The following is a 19,490-nucleotide window of genomic DNA, read 5'->3' on the forward strand; positions in this document are numbered from 1 at the left end:
AAAAAAAAAAAAAAAAAAAAAAAAAAAAAAAAAAAAAAAAACCTTTGTATTTTTAAAAACAGGCTTATATATAAAAAAAAAAAAACTAAACAATTAATACCTCGGGTTTGGGCAGCTTCCTTTAAAGCAGCTATAAGATGAGGCTTCAGGCTATCCAAAATGAACCTTCCTTCAAGACCTGGGAAAAGGGACCTAAAACGTGAAAGGAACACAGCAGAGATAACCTTCTAACAACTACAACATATTCATTTATTATGTCATTTCAATGCAGTTAAATGTGCTAGCTTGCATAAATCACACTGCCCGCGGTGTGATCACACGGCAATACCTTTTGAGCAAATCTTAGCCAGGCTTCACTAACTTAAAATGTAGGCAGGCACCAAACCCAAGTCCAGAGGGGTCTAAACATCTCAGAATTCATTTTGTTTTCTGAAATGTCACGCACACACTCAGGTACGTTGACTTCATGTACTGTTCCCATTCAATCGAATTGCCTCAAAACAATTCATCGCTAACTCCCCTTACTTCGTTATTCCTAGCACTTTAGGACCATGGCTTTCAGTGGCCCGCGCCTGCCACTCCGGAGAGCAGCAGCAGCTCGGGACACCCTCCGGCGGGCCCAGCCCCCAACGCTTTTGCACTTCAGCGGGTGCAAAGGGACCCTCCCGTGGGTGCAAAGGGACCCGCGGGTGCAAAGGGACCCTCCGGCACGTTAACAAATGCTTCCGCCAGAGGGCCCCTGACTGCCGCCTCCCCGCCCCCCACGCGGCTGACAGGTGGATTCCCACTAAAGGGGTCTGGGAGTCGAGGCGGGCAGGGGCGGGGCCGTACCTGGGATAGTCCTCTGAGGTAATGTAAATAACATCTTGATCTGATACAGATGACGAGAAGGGCACAAAGTTCCCGTTCTGCACGGGCAGCAGCTCCAGCCCCAGCAGCTCGCTGTAGGCCTGGTCGGAGAGCACGAACTCCAGGAGGTGGAGCTTCTCCTGGGCCCCGCCCGCGGGCGCGCTCTTCCGCAGCACCTGCCGCACCCACGCGGGCGTCACCTTGCGCACCGGCTTCGCGGGGGAGGCGGCCAGCTGCACGGCGGCCGCCAGGTTGGCCGGGACCTTGACGATGTGCTTCCCTGAGCTCTGGAGGTAGTTGAGCACGGCGGCGGTGCACTCTGCACTCTCGTCCAGCTCTGAGAAGTACGCCTGCTCCAGCCGGACCCACTGGTTGCTCGCGGAGTACAAGACTGCGTTCTGGAACAGCTCGTTGAACAGAGGCTCTAACACGGGCTGCCAGTGCACCTTGACCTTGCCCGCGTTGGGCCAAAGCCTGTAGATGAGGTCCACCGACAGGGGGAAATCGGCGCTCCTCTCCGTCTCCAGGCGCTTGATGGAATCTAGGATGAGAGTCGCGTAGGCTTTGGGGACGACGTCCACGACCAGAAACTCGTTCCACAAGGCCGCAGGGTCTCTCCACTGGTCCAGCTCCCGCCACTTGATGCTTCGGCGATTGTCGGTCAGGCCAAAGAACCCGCTGATGTGAACAGGGAGGCCCGTTTTGCTCTCCTCACCCGGCGGTAAAGGAAGAAAACAGAAGGCTTTTCCTGAGAGATCAGCTGTGGCTCCTTCTTCGTCACCGTCTCTCGATAAAGACATGGCTATGCCAATGATGGGGACAAACTTCAATTCGTCGGCTAAAGAATCAAGCTTCCCGCTGATCCCTCGCCCGCCCACACTGTTACACACCAGCCACGACGTTTTCTGGGCGTCCTTCCTATCCTCATCTTCTACAACTATATTTATATGATACGTGACACAGGTGATGCTGTTGCTTGGGACCTTCTTACAATAGTTGCTTATGGCAGTCTCCAGGATCTTCACAGAATTCGGCCGCTCGTGTCTCAGGGCCTGATTCTCGCTCGCAGTCACTCTGAACACCAGTTTCTCGGTTCCGTCGGCTTCTCGGACGTGTAAGGAGACGTCCTGCACGCTTTTCAGGAAGAGCAGCACCGTGTCTGCGTCTGCCCTGAAAGAGTCGAACAGCTCGAGAACCTTCTGCTTATTGTACAGGTTACTGCTAAGCTGTGAAGGCTGGAGGCGAAGGGGGAAACGGAAAAATGTTCCCGGAAAATTGGCATTTACAAACGTTTCCTTGGTGCTTCCAAAAATGCCGATAAATGGCGCAAACTGGTCTGAAAGTTCACTCATTTCTTTGCTGTCATCTTTGAGATTCCAACACTGGCCTGATTCGTGGGGACCAAAAAGCGTTTGATGAGGATCTAACATCCCAATCTGGTCACCACTAAAGATACAGGGAACATCTGTAAAGAAAAATTCGACACTCATGAACAACTCTGAAATTTGATAGACAATTATAATTACAATGCAGACTGACTATCAAAGCATTACGTGTGGAAGAGCACAAACCATAAAGAGACTCTACTGCGGATTTATCTAAAAACAAACTAAATTTAGCTTCAGAAATTAATTTCTCTGAGCATGAAACATAATGGTTTCTCTTTTGATTCCGTAAGTATCAGGCAGGGAAACTTCTAATGATTACTGAGAAAATGTAAGATGTATCTTCAGACACCCGTTAAACGAGATATGCAACGACTACTTGGGTATTTATGCTCAATCTCCGCAGCCTCGTGAACCCAATTATGCAAAACGCAACTTCATCCCAGGCTCACAATAAAAATTTCAACCGCAGATTCTCTGAAAAGCAGGGAGAGAAAGCACAGCACAGCGACTGCCCGCCATGCTCCTCAGTGAGCAAAGGCCCCCGAGAGAGTCTGCAGTGAGCCCCGGGTTCGCCTCCACCCCCGGCCGCTCACACTGAGCACATCTCAGAACCACGCAGAACCCAAGTGCGGTGCTGCAGGAGGTGCACTGCGTGCACAGCGTGGCTCATAAAACTGGTACCAGCTGCTTCGCCTGTTTCTCAACCAAAGACGGAATGACACTTAGACACTGGCAAAACGACTAGAATGTCAGATGCTCCGTACCTACAGAAATTCTTCACCATGGTGCCCCTGTAAGGACTCCGTGAGAGTGATTTTGACACGTTTTTCCGCACACGCTGACGTTAGCACCTAACCTTCAAGCAAGACACACCTTCAGTATCATCGGTCACCAACAGCAGGCTGAGCCGTCACAAACACCGACTCCTAAGCTCTCAGGTATTTTACGTATGAAATGTGATGTCCCCCAACCCAGCCACTAAATTGATCAACAACGTGGTCGGGTGGCACTCTCGTCTGTGCTCCCTTTACACCGTGTCCACACTCCCGTTACTTAAATTATGTCAGGGAGACTCCTGACAGTTATAAAGCATGATGCCGGACCTTTGCAAATCCTGTGATTAGAGAATAACACTCCAGTTAATACTGTCCCACATAAACGTGCTCATTCTCAAACAGGGAACAAATCCACAGCATTTGCTGGCAGTCAGCTAGACTCTCTGACTAAACAATTCATTCCTGTACAACAGTCTCCACACTCATGCAATTCACGTCGGTGCCCCCATAAAATTGTAAAACTCCCGTATGTCAGGGACCTACGGGGTACCATGCAAATGGCTGAACACGTGAATCTTCGCATTCGTGTATAATGGTTATATAATGCTGTGATAGAGAATTTAGTGTATTATTTACTTACAAGACTATATAATAATATAAATGCAATTTAAAAAACAGGCTTAGTAAAATTGGGCTATATAGTGAGTGTGACCCTATGGCCCCCCACCTGCCAAGGGTAGTCCCAATTCAGGCCAGCTGGCCAGCTGTTTGGGAACAATACCACCCTCTTGTACTCTGACCAGTGTCCCAATGTGAACAATGAATTATATGGTCACCCTAGCGATAGCTATAGCCCTGCCCGCTCAATCCTTCCTTCTCTTTCAAGTTCAAAACGCAAACAGAGTTTTGAAACTAAGGTGCCAATTACATTAAAAACAAAAACCTTTTATCACAAACTACAGTAAATACCGAGAGCGTTGACTCTGGAAACATAGTCATCCATTCTTAGAGATGTCTACACCACAAGTTCCAAGTATTTCCTGCTCTAACTATGAACCAGAACCCTCATATTCTTTCTAGATTCAACACATGATTTCAAAGTAATCTTTAAAATACTTCGAAGCTGGGGGGCGCCTGAGTGACTCAGTCGGTTAAGCGTCCGACTTCGGCTCGGGTCACGATCTTGCGGGTTCTTGGGTTCGAGCTGGTTCGAACCGAGTTCTTGCGGTTCATCAGGCTCTGTGCTGACGGCTCGGAGCCAGGCTGCATCAGATTCTGGGTCTCCCTCTCTCCCCGCCCCTCCCCCACTCACACTCCATCTCTCTCAAAAATAAATATTTAAACAAGTGCTTTAAAAAAATAAATAGAACAAAGTAAAATACTCAGAAGTTTGAGAAGAGCAAAAGTTTTACGAGGAAAATGTAGAGAAGCCAGAATCAAAGATCTTCACTTTGGCCGTCATTCAATACTGCTGGGCATTACACTTTCGTCTTTAGTCGCTTGATATTTAAAAACGTGTAAAAGAAAATCTATGAAAATCAGTTGGTCTGACTCAAAAGAGGTTCAGTGTGAAAATTCTGAGAGTAACAATTTGTGTAGGCATTTCAAGGGCTACATTTCAAACCTCACGTAAAGTGACTTAATAGATACTATCACACCGGTCCCACTGGACCGTGAGGACATTAACTTTTGGCATCACATGGTGACACTTCGGTGTGGCTACCGTGGCAACTTTAGAAAACCCAAGACACGCTGATAGTTCACTGGCATATTTCTCGCCGCTGCCAGAGAATTCGGGAGATGCCTCTGAAACCGCTTTCATCTGGAAACGATGCCTTTAAAACAGTATCATCTCCAAAGTGAACCAAATAAATTACAAAACATAGGTGAAAATACTTGGCACTGGTGTGACAGAAAAGGCGAATACTCTACCTGTTATATGGTAGACAGAATTAAACCCGATCCCGAATCTTCCCACCTTCAGAGGGTCGTCCTTCTTCCTGCTCCTTGCGATCTCCTGAATGCCATGCCAGTCCTCGGGGGTGAAGACTGCATTGTTGTACACGTAGAGAGCCGGCCCTGCGGGGGGAATGCACGTTCAGGCGTTCAGAGGGAAGTAAGCCAGAGCGTTCGGCCCTCTCCCAGAAGCTTCCTCTACGTAAAACCACTTACTTGATGGCAAAAATGGAAAAAAGTGAAGGGAATGACTGAATTCTGCACCCTAATGCCAACATTCACGGTAAAAACAAAAACATAAGCTAACAGCAAAAATTATTAGCAGAACAAAACATTATGGCTGGTCAAAAACCCAAAAAGGAAAAATTAAGGATGTTATGATACTTAGACATCCGAACCACAGGGCACACAAGGAAATTAATCAGAGTACACTATTACTGTGCAACATTCCTTCCTAAATAGCACGTTTAAATTTTTGTTTTGTAAATGCGATAACCTGTACGTGTACGGGAGGCCTTGCTATCTACGACAACCTTGTTAATATATTATTTCATAAGGAGGAAAATAATCCCTCAGTCATGTTAATAATCACCTTGTTTGTTTTTGTTTCCATCAGCCTTTGGATTTTTCTATTCAAGGCATTACTTGTCTAACTACTGTAATTATTAATGTGACAAATTTTAAAATCAGCACCTCAGAATAATGCTACCCTGTCTCTAAAGTAGTTCCTTTAAAAAGTTCTCAAAATATTTGAATTTATAATCTGGATTTATAATTCAACATATTTTGGGGGCATCACTTTTTGAAACTTCTCTTCAGAATCTCTAACATTGTTTGAGTATGTTCAACTATAGTAATTCATCATATTTAAAAATAATTAACATTTTTCTTTTAAAAAGCTACTGAAGTAAACACACACACAGTAAAGTACAAAGACCTTACATGTGTGGCCTGGATGAACTCTGACAAAGTGAATAAGCCTGTGAAGCCTCCAACTAAATACAGAGAACATTCCAGCACCCCCCAGAAGCCTCTTCACACGCACCTACAAATTCCAGCTCCAATACGGGGATGTTGGCCATTGTTCGCTTTACAAAAACGGCCTGACGGCTGTGTGCAAACCAGTCCAAGAAGGGAGATGAGAGTTCCCAAGCTTGTCTGAGGAGGAGAAGCCCACAGCGGGTGAAGGGGACTCTGGGGCCAGGGGAGCTGGATGTCAGACCCGGATCCACCACTGCCAACTGAATCACTTCAGGCAAACTAAAGCCACTCAGGCTCCTCGTCAGTAAAATAAGGATGAGAACAGCACCGCACTCGCAGATGAGATCATACAAATGAAGGCCCCGGCCCAACACCTACCACAGAGGAATCACCTACACAGTCAGATATTGTTACTGGTATGTACAAGTATTGGCGACTAACCAAATAACTGTTACAGGGATCTATAAAATAAGTATCGTACCACCCAAGAGCTCACGACAGCTGGTTTAGAATGGCATCCAGTGGGCAAAGTCTGGCTCTGCCTCCTCCAAATCTCCATTAAACATACCTCTGGAGACACAGAAACGGGGACCACAAACACTGACCACACAGAACATGAGGACTGGGAGCGAGGCTCTTGCCAGAATCTAGAAAGAACGTGCGTAACTAGCAGGTCTACGGAGGGGAATTAGGAACCCAGCGGGAACACATCAGGTCACAGCGCCAGGAAGGAGGCACAGCGGGCCAGCCTGAAGGAAGACCTGCCTTCCTCCGCGCCAGCAGCCAGAAAATCCCTTGCTGCCCAGCTGCTTTTACAAAACATTTGTCAAGTTACCAAATAACAGATGCACGTTCTTACGAATTCAAGCGGAGTGCTTCACGGGAAAAGGAATTTCCTCCTCACATCCTCGATCTTCAGGGTTTACTGACACATCAGAACTGTTCTGATGCTATACATCCACAGGTGACAGACCCCCTGCACGTGGAACCGCCCTTACTCACTGGCTTCTGGAACATTCCTTCCACGAGGGCCAGTCGGTGTCTGAACGGGGTGGTGCACAGAGGAGCCCCCCCACCCCACCCCGCACAGGCAGCAGAGAACTGGGTGAGTCAGCTAGACGCATCGGTCCTCACGGGCCTCCACACCCAGCACGTATCACCCAGTTCTTTTTTCATGGTTTCGATCGAGGTGTTATCTGATCATACGCCTCCGGGACTCAGGAGGAAACTGTATGTATTCCACCTCTGTGTTCATCTTGAATCTCACCGAATCTCCGCCTCCATCATGCAGATCAATTTTAAAATACCCCAATCCGCCCTGATCAAAAGAACATCTCCTGGTTCTGAGAGTGAGATAACAAAACAATAAACCTCTTGAGAGAATTTTCTCTAACAAAAGTTGCAGTTATCTGGGAAGGAAAGGTTAGCAGCAGGCCTGCAATCTACTTTCTCCTTTTAAAAGGGAATATGGGGGGGGCGCCTGGGTGGCGCAGTCGGTTAAGCTTCTGACTTCAGCCAGGTCACGATCTCGCGGTCCGTGAGTTCGAGCCCCGCGTCAGGCTCTGGGCTGATGGCTCAGAGCCTGGAGCCTGTTTCCGATTCTGTGTCTCCCTCTCTCTCTGCCCCTTCCCCGTTCATGCTCTGTCTCTCTCTGTCCCAAAAATAAATAAACGTTGAAAAAAAAATTAAAAAAAAAAAAGGGAATATGGGGGGGGTGGGAGGGGGGGGAGAGAGAGAGAGAGAGAGAGAGAGAGAGAGAGAGAGAGAGAACCCAGCCCAATCTCCTTGCAAACACGCTGACGACAGACCTCTGGGCAAACACACTCATGCTGTTTGCTAGCCGAAGAGTCTAGTGGAGGCTTCAGAACTCGATTATAAATAAACCTGGAATTTACAGATTTATGAGACACAACGTCCTGGAAAACTCACAAGCTACTGAACTATCGGAGAAAAACATGTACGTGTTTTATGACCGTGTAGGTGCTGGCCTTCGTGCATCATTCCGAGGCCACCTCCGCTAACTCCAGGCCCAGGTGTGCCCTAACACAGCACGAACAGACCCAGCAGGAAGAGCGGGGAGTCCGACCCTTCTCCAGCCTTCCTTCACCGTGTCTCTTGATTAACCACATCCTTGAAATCCTTACTGGTGGGACACTGGGTGAGATCTCCTCATTCTTATGCACCTGATTTGACAGACTGAGTCTTTTGTCATCTGGTTATATAAAAATATAAGAACAAGAATAAGGTGAACTGAAAAGTTCTCATTTGCAAAACTAAGTATCGATAAAGGGGAACAAAACTAAGATCCAAGATGACACCACCTAAGACAATATTCACATCTGAACATAAAAGACAAGCTCAAATATACAAGAACATGTAGGGCCCTCAACAAGTATTTGTTAAATAAAGAGATCGGAGATCACTTCTACCTAGTTTTATGTGGCCAAGTTTATTTTAAATTGGCTAATCTGATAATGCTTTCAAGAGCCCATCTACGTATACAGCTGACCCTTGAACAACATGGGTTCGAACTACACAGATTATACATGGATTTTTTTTATAAGTTCTAAACATGTATTTTACTTTTCTTATCATTTTCCTTACATTTTCTTTCCTCTAGTTTACTGTAAGAATACAGTATAGAATATGTATAGCATACAAAATATGTGCTAACCGACTGTTTATGTTACAGATAAGATGCTCTGGTCAACACTAGGCTATCTGTGGTTAAGTGTGGGGGGAGTCAGAAGTCATACAGGGATTTCTGACCGCACGGGGTCAACAGCCCTAACCCCCATGTCCCCCCAGAGTCAACTGTACTTGATTCGGTTAAATAATTTTTATTTCAAATACTTTTTCAAATGAGGTAAAGTCGAGGCTGGAAGCAAAAATCCTAGATGCTGGGTTGGAGTTTGAAGCAAAATACTTCTAGGATCTCCTCACACTGTCCCCTTCGTGCCTCTACGGTACACACATAATGACTAATATCGGTGTGACGCCAGCCGTAAGACGTTATCACACAGAGGAGCTCTCTTCACCCACAAAATCACTGGGAGGCAGGTCTTGTTCTTATTACCATCTCCGGGAGAGCAGACCGAAGCGAAGCGGGGCCAGGCCGTCTGCTCGGTCACGGTGAGTGAGTGGGTGGATCGGAGCGGCCGCCAGGCGAACCGATGCTCAGGGGAGACGTGCCAGGGGGTGGGCCCGTGCGGGACCAGGACCTGAACCAAAGAGCCTCCCTCCGATCCGCGCCCGGTGTCTTCCGACCACGGCTACAGGAATGAGGAATGCCGGAGCCAGGACGCCTGACCCGGCAGCCGTCATCGTGAAGGCGGACGACGGCAGAGGGGCCGCCTGCCCCCACCAGCGAGGCAGGAGCAGCCCGGCGCACACGGGCAGCCGCCAGGCATGGCAGGCCTCCTCGCGCCCCGTCACACGACACACACGTGCAGCCTGCCTGTCCCGGGTCTGACCAGAGAACGATACACCAGCTCTAATAAGCGTTAACTATATAACGTCTCTGCGGTTAGCAACAGTTTTGATTACCCTCCTAAACCCTAAAACATGTTTTCAAAAATACAGGACCTGCGCCTCTTTAAAATATACTCAGGGATGGCAGAATCAATCCTTGTTATTTTCAATAACTTTCTACCATATATAGTCATATACAGTCAATATATCCTCCATCCGACTTGTAAGTTGCACTCAAAGTTATGAACGTTCTCTTGAACACAGCACGTCCCAGAGTAGGACCGAGGTATCTGGGGTCTATCGGTCACGGTTATCGTACTGTCTTACCTTTCGCTGTCCTTATTCCCTTGTCTCCTTCAAGCCCTCTTCCCACCCACATCAATCGATAACTGATTATCGATTCTTACCCTGATATTGTGCCATATCTTTTGACCAAAGAGTCTCCGTTCCATACTGAGTTTCATCGTATAAAAATTTAACTTCTGTGGCCCCTGCATCTTCTGCGTTCTGAATTAATTCCTGATCAAGAAAATACACCAAAAAATAATATTTAATAACACACAATCTATTGCCCATCTTTGAACTTCCTATACTCTTTAAAAAGTAATTACATTTCAGTCACAGAAACCAACGACCGCATCATTACCTTTAAATCCGGTGGGGATATGACTGCAAGTAACTGTCACACGCATATGAGAGCACGGTTGAGAGCTCGTGAGTCCCTCTCCAATGACACACTTAACATGCAACCTTTAACTTGCCATCTCCTGTCCCCCAGTACAAATCCTGACACTGTTTACAACGCCGACTTACAATCTAGACAAGCCTTCATTCAAAAGAAATGACTCCACCTCTGAAAGGTGCACGGGTGGTTCCGGTTCTGGGACGGGCAGCTTGTTGTCAAGCAGCTACCAAAGACAGATCTTTATTTACCAGTCCCTTACCAAACTCACCTTTTCTGAGAAAAAAAATGTATCGGTTTATATGTACCGCTTAGTAGTCTGCATGCTTGAGAAGTTGCAATCTGACCCTGTCTTTCTCCTGCACTAAAGCTAAAAGCTTCTTCGCAGTCAGGACTGACTCATTCCTTTCCCATAAAGAAGGCAGCAATGTTATTTGTTTGGCGGATTTGTTTGGTGATCACACCTCTGCGATGTAGAAAGGAAAGAGCAAACTACAAGGCTTACACACCCATCGGTAGTCCCCCCAAAATCCTTTTCCTCAACAGCCCCAATCACTCTGGCGTGCCCACCAAAAACATCTTGGGCTCTGGTCCATCTGAAGGGAGCTCTGCCAGACTCTGACATAGGAGTCCAACTCTTAAAGCCAACACCAGCATCATGCATCTAAAGTAAGGAAAAGGCAACAGATGACAACTCCTGGATGAGCTCTGACACAGACTAAACCAAATCAACTGGCTTCATTTTTGACGGATGGGTCTTTAAAACACAGTAATTCCGTCTGTAATATTCACCCTGAAGGAGAGGAGGGAGCAGTCAAGGATGGACGAGAAGTGAAGAGAGCTTATACTGATCCCATGGCAATGCCAACAGCAAAGCCTTTATCACGTAGGGAAGAGATACGGTGCCCACGGGACACGACACCACCATGGCCGAGTGAGGGGACACAGCAGAACTGGAGAGCTAATTCTGAGACCAGGGATGGCGTCAGGGTTCACCCAATGCACACCGAAAGGTGGGGGGATCTTAATCCCACCTGCTGTTCAACCCCAAACACGAACATTTGAACCATGCCCTTAGCTACCTCCTTGTCATCTACAAATTCCTCCTATTTACGCAACTGTCTATTTCTAAAAAGATTTTTAAGACCTATCCCTACCCTATTCAGTCTAAAAGAACCCCTAAAACATAGCAATCTTATTTACATTAGGAAATTATAATATAAAAGACAGAAATAAGAATTATCGGTAGCAAAATACAACGTTCACCTACAAAACGAATAGCACTTTAGAAGCTGGATCTTGTTTCCATTTGGATTATCTGTGAGTGATTTCTGTGTATTTTAGGGAGCAGAGAGAAGGAACACTGGAGATAAAACCTGTTAAGTCCCAGGCCCCAACTAACAGTCTCAAGCTGAACAAAAAATAGGATGGGATGCTTTTTGTCAGGGGGTCTCTTCCAAACTAATTCTGAGAAGAGGCAATAAATATGCCAATTTGCATATGATCTTGGGCAAGTCACTAAACTACGTCCAGACTTGTTCCAGCAAACATCACAGAGGACAGTGACCTGAGTGTAGGTAATTTCTATGATTCCTATTAATTAAATCTCTAAGTGCCGAATTCGACCACAATATCCAAAGAACAGAGATGATATTGAGCCGGCTCGCACACAAATGCACGCAGTAAGGAGAGCCAAGGACCGCGGGCTGCTTGCCAACTTTAAGGTGTACAAAGACCTCGCCCAAACCCCTGCCCTGTGTCCCCTCAGTCCCCAGTCACTTGCTTCTGAACTGACAAGCCCCTACTCCCATTACCACCAACTAAATCTTCACTTAAAGTCGCTTAGCTTTGGGGCACGTGGGTGGCCCAGTGGGTTACATGTCCGACTCTTGGTTTCGGCTCAGGTCATGATCTCACAGTTCGTGAGTTTGAGCCCCACATCGGGCTCTGTGCTGACAGCGCGGGGCCTGCCTGTGGTTCTCTCTCTCCCTCTCTCTCTCTCTGCCCCTCCCCTGCTCACTCACTCTCTCTCTCTCTAAAAATAAATAAACTTGAAAAAAACTTTAAATGGATTCTATTCACCTCTGTCTACCCCCTGACAATCCACACTTTCCCCATACTGTCCTAGCATCTTGAAATAAAATAGTTTCCAAGCTCACTTTCTGTGAACCACTGAAGGTTCTGTGAACCTTCTGTGAACCTATGCTGAAAGATGACCTTAATTTGTTCCAACATACCGTCATTAAAATCACTACCGATGGGAGCAATCTGCAACCAGCACCTTTCCAAGAACAACTACTTAAGTTCAATTAAATACACCTAATCCTTACTTTCTAGAAACTTACCATCCAAACTAAAACATATAATGAAGACCAGGATATGAAAGGCAATAAACATTAAAATAAATTAGGGGGGAGAAAAATGCAAATAGTTGATCTACTTTTACAGTTAATTGAGGAGGTTTCTTAGGAAGCTTAAACACCAAATAATTTTTGCAGGTTCTTCTATTAGTGCTTTCTTTTATGGTTGTTTGGTTTTCTGGTTTTTGGTTTTCAGTGAGTGTATTCAAACTAAAAGAATACACTGTAAATAGAAATAAACAACTAAAACCATTTTGTAGCAACGTGGATGGAACTGGAGAGTGTGATGCTAAGTGAAATAAGTCCTACAGAGAAAGACAGATACCATATGTTCTCACTCTTATGTGGATCCTGAGAAACTTAACAGAAGACCATGGGGGAGGGGAAGGAAAAAAGAAAAAAAAAGGTTAGAGAGGGAGGGAGCCAAACCATAAGAGACTCTTAAAAACCAAGAACAAACTGAGGGTTGATGGGGGGTGGGAGGGAGGCGAGGGTGGGTGATGGGCATTGAAGAGGGCATCTTTTGGGATGAGCACTGGGTGTTATACGGAAACCAATCTGACAATCAATTTCATATTTAAAAAAAGAAGAAGAAGTAAACCTCTTTCTAAACCCAGGGGTCAAATGTGCTCATGGCCCCTGAATGTGGGTTTGCATTATTTTGTCCATTCGGTCAACCGGTTGGTTTGCAGCGGCCCCACACGATGTTCCACAAAAGTTGTAAAATTACATCACGTATTTACATAAGATTATTGAAAAAAGCGTTCCTAGAGCCACACTGCGCTTGACTACAGCACCCAGCAACTGAGCGGGCTCCTTTGCCTCTGAACCCTCGCGTCCTTACGACGGCCGCACTCACAGCCCGGCCGAGCCAGCAGGCGTGGAGGGAAGGAAGTGCAGCTGTTCAAATCTAGACAACGTGTTTCAAAAGTCAAACGCCACCGGGACTCCCAACTCTTTTTTTTTGCCAAAGTAAATTCACACACGTATACAACACACGCCCTTACCTTAAGGATCTGTCCTCCTTCCGGATATCTTCTTAAAATGTCCTTGAGAAAATCAACAAGCGGTGGGGTTGTCTGACCAAACCGACCTAAAGCACAGAACGCACTTAAAAACTGATTTTAGAAGAAAAATCCCCCGGCTGTTGCCCACGTGCTGTTTGGTTCCAAGACCTAAGGAAACTTGGACAAGTTATGACTTCACATGAGCTGTCGCAGTTCTCGGCTCTGAACATCTACCTGGCCAGACACAGTAGGAGCAGAGCGGACTCATCTATCAAATCTCCACCTTTTTAATCAAAGTACAAAATTCGGTTTTTAAAAAAGGCTCACAAACAGACCATATATCACAAAAGATTATTCATTCAAAGACGGAGAGCATGGGGCGGGCTGTCGCCAGGCTCCAAAGCAAGCGAAGTCAATGGCAGTCTTTTGTGGGTGCTCTTGCCGCTAAGAAATAAGCCAGAGATAGTGGCGGCTACTAGGCCATGGTTGATATTCTCAAACCCAACTGACGTTCCGATTACGCTGAAATCGGCCCAGTCACCGTCCCGATAGCTGTCCAGTTCAAATACCCTTAAGCATTTCCTCACCGAGAGATGCTTAGAATTGACTGACCCGGTGACCTTCGGAGGGCTGACAGGGAAGTATAGAGAGGACGGGGAAAGGGAAGTAACTTCTCAGACGCACAGAAAAACACACAGACAAAACTGGGCGTAAAATAGCGAAATCATCACTACAAATTTATCTGCATCGTCGGGGTGCAGCACCCAGCGGGCCCAAGCCCCGGCAGGACTCTGCTTCGCAGGGTACTATACCCCGCACGTTCTCATAGAAAATTCGCTAGCTCCGCCCACCCTGGTTTTCCAGCCTCATCACATCCCGTGGAATATACCTTCATTGCACGTTTAAAACATAACCGTTATGCAACTAAAAATGGCACAGGCTCCTGGTAAAATCAGTTCAATACCTCCCCCTTTTAAGCCTTTTGATTGAAGGTTTACAAAAAGATGACAGTTTCTGAAAGTCAGATCTCCAATCTTGATCCAGTCAGATAACTGAAAGAAAAGAAGAGAAAAGAAAACAGTGTGTATGAAGAGCAACGTTGTTCACTCAACACTACTTCCATCCTTTTACTCACTTAAGAAATAATGCTTGTTGACCTTTCTTATTAGGAAATCAGTTACTGTGGAGAAGTGAACATTTCAAAGAACAGAAATTTAGTCAAAAAGGTTCCTTAAAACCTGACAGGACTTTTCCTTAACTAATTACACAACAGATAAAGATACATATCTGCTTTGAAACAACGTAAACTTTTAATGATAAATCGGGATCGTCAACATAAACAAAATCTTCCTTTTTACAGTTCCAAAATGTACCGCTCAGAGGCCAAGGCCAGATCAACCTTCTCCCCAGCATTCCTCAAGTGCTAAGATGGGATGACCTCTCACAGGTCAACAGCCTGCAAAAAGTCACCCAAAAGCTCACCTGCAAGAATCTTCATAACTTAACACTCCCCGACAGGGTGCGAATGACCTCATTCACCGTACTAAAAAGTCAGTGTTTACAACTGTCTACCATCATCCCACACAGAGATTCTCCAAGGTTCCTAAAGCTCAACCCGCCAAAAGTGACCTCACTGGGTTTCCTTCCAAACCCTCCTCTGCTATCTTTTATTGTATATCTCTATTAATAGGGGCACCTTCTACCTCTGCACCTCGGAGGGAACGCGGGAGAAGCTCTCTCTCTCTCTCTCTCTCTCTCTCTCTCGCTCTCTCTCACTCTCTCTGCAAACCACATGGCCAATTAACCTTCCAGGTGCTACCAGGTCCATCCCCAATTTCCCTCAGACCTAACTTGCTCTTCTCCGTTTCCAAGTGCTCATGCTCAGACTCTCAGTATTTCTTGGATTTTTATGACAATCTCTCATCTGGCCTCCTTACTTTCTGTGTATCATCATTCTAGTCCCCATTTCTAAAACACAAATACATATCATTTACATGTATTACATATTATATAGTATATATATAGTAGTATATACTATTATAGTATAGTATATATAGTATTATATACATATAATATATACAATATATAATACTATATGTATGGTATTATATATAATTATATATAATTTATATTATATATAGTATCATATATATGTATATATATATATACACACACACACACACACACACACACACACACACACACTCTCCCACTGAATCTTAAAGCAAGCCTGTAAAAACTAAAACCTCCCTGCACAGGAAATATGAGTAAGAATAATCCTAGCAGTACTGTTGCTAACCACAATTATTTTAGAAACAACCCCAATTCTGTAACATATTGACAGAGCGGAACATCATCCAGCAATGAAAAAATGGGTTAACTAAGCTGCACATAACTCTGGGTGAATATTCATAACATAATACTGACTTTAAAAAGATAATTCCAAGTTACCACATATAGAATAATAACCTTATAAAGTTCACAAAGAACTAAAAGTAAACAGTGTATCACTCAGGTTATAGACTTAGGTTACAGACCCACACATACACATATATGGATATATATGTTCCTAGGTATACATATGTACACACATAAATATACACACTTATGATAAAACGACTGAAACAACCAGAAAAAAGGCAACAGAATAATAAATGCAAAAGGGTAGGGGAAAAGAGGCACACGGGCTGGGGCGGAGAGGAGCACACAGGTAAATACCAACTACCAACAGTGTTGTTCTTCTCCAGTTGGATGATGTCATCAAAGTTGTTCATTCCATAGTTAGTTAATTAACTACTTAATTACTAAGTGAGAGCCATGCATAAACCAAGGATTACTAGTCCAATTTAGCACAGCTGAGGTTTATCTGAAGGAAGAAAGGCAGGAAGGGAGGAAGGGAGGCAATTTTTAATGCAGGAAGAAGTTTGCAGGTCTTAAAGAGGCCTTGAAAAGGAAGAAGACAGGGTAGAATCGCGTTCGTAAACACGGATGTAACTGGCTATGTGAGTCTGACAGCGAATGCTTTTGGTGCAGTGTCATCAGTGACCTGTCTACAGGGAAGTGATTCTCCCAAAGAGAAATCGAGCAGCACAGATGACTGACCTCAGCAGGGCTCTCAGCTTTCCCCTCCAGAGTCTGCCAAGATTAAGGAATTTGGCTTGGGCCTCTCTCCTTCCTAGACCCTACACCGCTCCAACCAAGCAAAGTAACATTGGTCCTACTCCTCTCCAGAGGCAATGAAATCTTAAAAGTTGCCCAGTTAAGTCTTTAGTATACAGACTTAGTATATAGACTAGTATACAGACTCCCTCAAAAACTTCAGAGATGATCATTTTCATGGACTATGAAACAACTCTTTCCAAATTACTAAGCAAACAATACGATATTAATTACAACCTGGATCTCCCGACCCTTCTTCCTTTGTTCAGTTGTCAAGGACACAAGGAGTTGTGAGACTCAAGACTCAAGAGTTGACAGAAAGGACATTTTTGATCAATTAAAAGACAGGAAAGTCAAATCATGCTTCACACCTCCTGGTTTGAGGCTCGACCACATTCGGTGCAGAGGAAACAGCTATAATGAGACAGTCTCTTCATCAGACCGGAGGCCAAGTGAAGAACTTAGAAATTCCACTTCCAGGCCAGGGAAGGCAAAAGAGGGACAAGGACAATGAAGGTGGCAGATGGCCCGGAAAGACTGAGGACTGAGAAAGTGCCTGATGCCAACTATGTCCCAAACAGACCCAAACCCGTGAGTGACAAGGAGTCCTCAACAGCTTTTGCTTCCTGCTTACCCTGACATATTTAGGATTCCATTATCTCTGGGTCTGACTCAAGGCTTGTGAACATCCCTGGCGAGACCTTCTGCCTCTCTACGTCTACCCCTCTACCCTGCGCACACGCACACACGCACATCCATTTGTACCAACTGCCGTAACCATATCTTTCCAAAGCCTCCTGTATATCCTTTCCTTCTAGTTTCACTGTGACAGTCGGTCACGATCTAGAACCTCACTAGCTCAGGACAGCACAAGCTTCCTAACCAGACCCCCCCTCACCCAGCCACTCAAGCTGAAACTCTCTATGCACCACGGCCACATTCACTATCCCATACCAATGCTTTGCACAGACACCTCCAAAAACACTTCTAGAGACAAGACTGAGCCACGACTGAGCCTTAGGGTTTGACCACACGTAGGGGACAAGATGGCAAAGCAGACCCAGAGGAATAACCAAAGAAGTGGGTACAGAGCCAGGAGACTATAGACAGGAAAGCTAAGAGACAGAGATGGGCCCAGAGAAAGAGGTAAGAATGACAAATATTTATAGAAGAATAAGCTTCTTAAAAAGTTCATAATTTGCTCCTCAATTCTGTCCAAAGTCCTCTAACGAGTCACATGTCTACGTGCTACCAAATACGTAAGAAGGGCTGAGCTGTGGAGGAACATACGAACAGTTTAACTGTGAACCTGTGTCTAAGTGGTCAAGAGACCATGGTGTGGACCCAGGTACACAGACGGTGAAGATTACATTGAGGGATTGAAAAATACCAATGTTTGTACCGGATATAAATCCGATACTTGTAAGGTCATTCTGTGTGGCTCAGTATTCCTTGTATATCTGTTTAACATTTTTTTTTGCCTCTTCTAAATCCTGGAAAGGCTCTTTTATCTTCTAAAAAGTGAAGGTATTTATTAGGATAAGAGAATGGGTTAATTTTCAGTAAAATGTTTCCGTTTAACTCCTTTAAGGAAATTAAGTTTTTTCACAACTTAAATATATAGATCACAATATGAAATAGTCCCACCTTTCAGAGTTTTGATCGAAGCCATTCATTTGCACCCCAGAAATTTTAATGTGAAAGAATAGTTTCTATAATATAGTCTGAAGATCCTTTGCCAAAATTTCTGTGACTCAAAACTGGGGGGGGGGGGGGGGGGTAGGGGTGTGTGTGAAGGTAAGGATTATTCCAGTTAAGTATACAACACAATTAGAAAAATCTGGGGGCACCTGGATGGCTCAGTCGGTTAAGCCACGGACTTCAGTTCAAGTCATGATCTCACCGTTCATGAGTTCGAGCCCGGCGTCGGGCTCTGTGCTGACAGCTCAGAGCCTGGAGCCTTCTATGGATTCTGTGTCTCCCTCTCTCTCTGCCCCTCCCCCACTCGTTCTCTCTCTCTCTCTCTCTCTCTCTCTCTCTCTCCCTCCCTCCCTCCCTCCCTCCCTCCCAAAAATAAAAGATTAAAAAAAATTTTAACACACACAAAAAAAGAAAAATCTGAGTAATGGTTAAGTCACTTCAAAACAAGTAAACCAGCACAAAAACCCTCTGGCTACAATGCCCATCGAAAAAGTACCTTAATTTCAGGAAGTGAAGATTCAGACAAAAGGGCGGGCAGGGGGCAGGGTGACACAAACGCTGAACCGGCAAATCAATTAAAATTGCCACTCACGAGGGGAAACCCCGTGCGCTTTTTGATCGTGTTACTCACAAAGCATCACGTCCCGGGTGATCGCTAAATCCACCTCTGCCCTCCACGACGCGAGAATGAAACCCGCCCAGTTTCTCTCTCAGCGAGCCCACTGACTTAGCAAGTGGATGCGCTACAACCCCGAGCACAGAGGCGGGCCCACCGTCCTACAGGGAGAGGGGACCGGCGCGCCGTACCTCCCTGTCGCCGAGCCACAGCCGCTGCTCCGACACCGGGAAGCCCGTCTCGGCCAAGATGCGCTCCTTGATGTCGCGCACGGTCCAGGACGCCCGGACGGCCACGGTCCTGCAGCCCACGCAGCCGGGGAGGACGGTCACCCGGAGCCACCTGTGCAAAAGGCAAAGGGACCTTCAGTGGGGGCCACGTGGGGGCCCTCCCGCGCGGGGTCTCGGGGGGCGGGGAGCCTCGCGGTCCTGGGCTCGGCTCGGCCCGGCCCGGGCGGGGTTACCTGTCCCCCATCGCGAGCGTCCCGGCCGAGCGCGGGCCCGCGTCCGCCCCAGCGCGCCGCGCCCGCTCACGGCCGCCCCCG

General features: G+C 46.0%; 1 protein-coding gene across 5 annotated transcripts in view; it reads right to left on the reverse strand.

Moving 5' to 3' along the window:
- SACS (sacsin molecular chaperone) overlaps nucleotides 1-19,490 on the reverse strand; it is an 86,764-nt gene that overhangs the window by 22,665 nt on the left and 44,609 nt on the right. For 3 of the 5 annotated variants that reach the window (XM_040448026.1, XM_040448023.1, XM_040448024.1), the window contains exons 3-9: nucleotides 19,138-19,288; nucleotides 14,435-14,522; nucleotides 13,471-13,556; nucleotides 9,829-9,940; nucleotides 4,946-5,092; nucleotides 832-2,314; nucleotides 101-192 (exon numbers count right to left, since the gene is read on the reverse strand). In XM_040448026.1, coding sequence (XP_040303960.1) covers nucleotides 101-192; nucleotides 832-2,314; nucleotides 4,946-5,092; nucleotides 9,829-9,940; nucleotides 13,471-13,556; nucleotides 14,435-14,522; nucleotides 19,138-19,288 — 2,159 coding nt within the window. Of the gene's footprint in view, nucleotides 1-100; nucleotides 193-831; nucleotides 2,315-4,945; nucleotides 5,093-9,828; nucleotides 9,941-13,470; nucleotides 13,557-14,434; nucleotides 14,523-19,137; nucleotides 19,289-19,409; nucleotides 19,479-19,490 lie in introns of those variants that run through there. The other 2 variants (XM_040448025.1, XM_040448027.1) reach the window with 2 other exon arrangements.

Source organism: Herpailurus yagouaroundi, unplaced genomic scaffold (genome assembly GCF_014898765.1).
Source record: "Herpailurus yagouaroundi ecotype Mexico unplaced genomic scaffold, PumYag 197, whole genome shotgun sequence".
Lineage (NCBI taxonomy): Eukaryota > Metazoa > Chordata > Mammalia > Carnivora > Felidae > Herpailurus > Herpailurus yagouaroundi.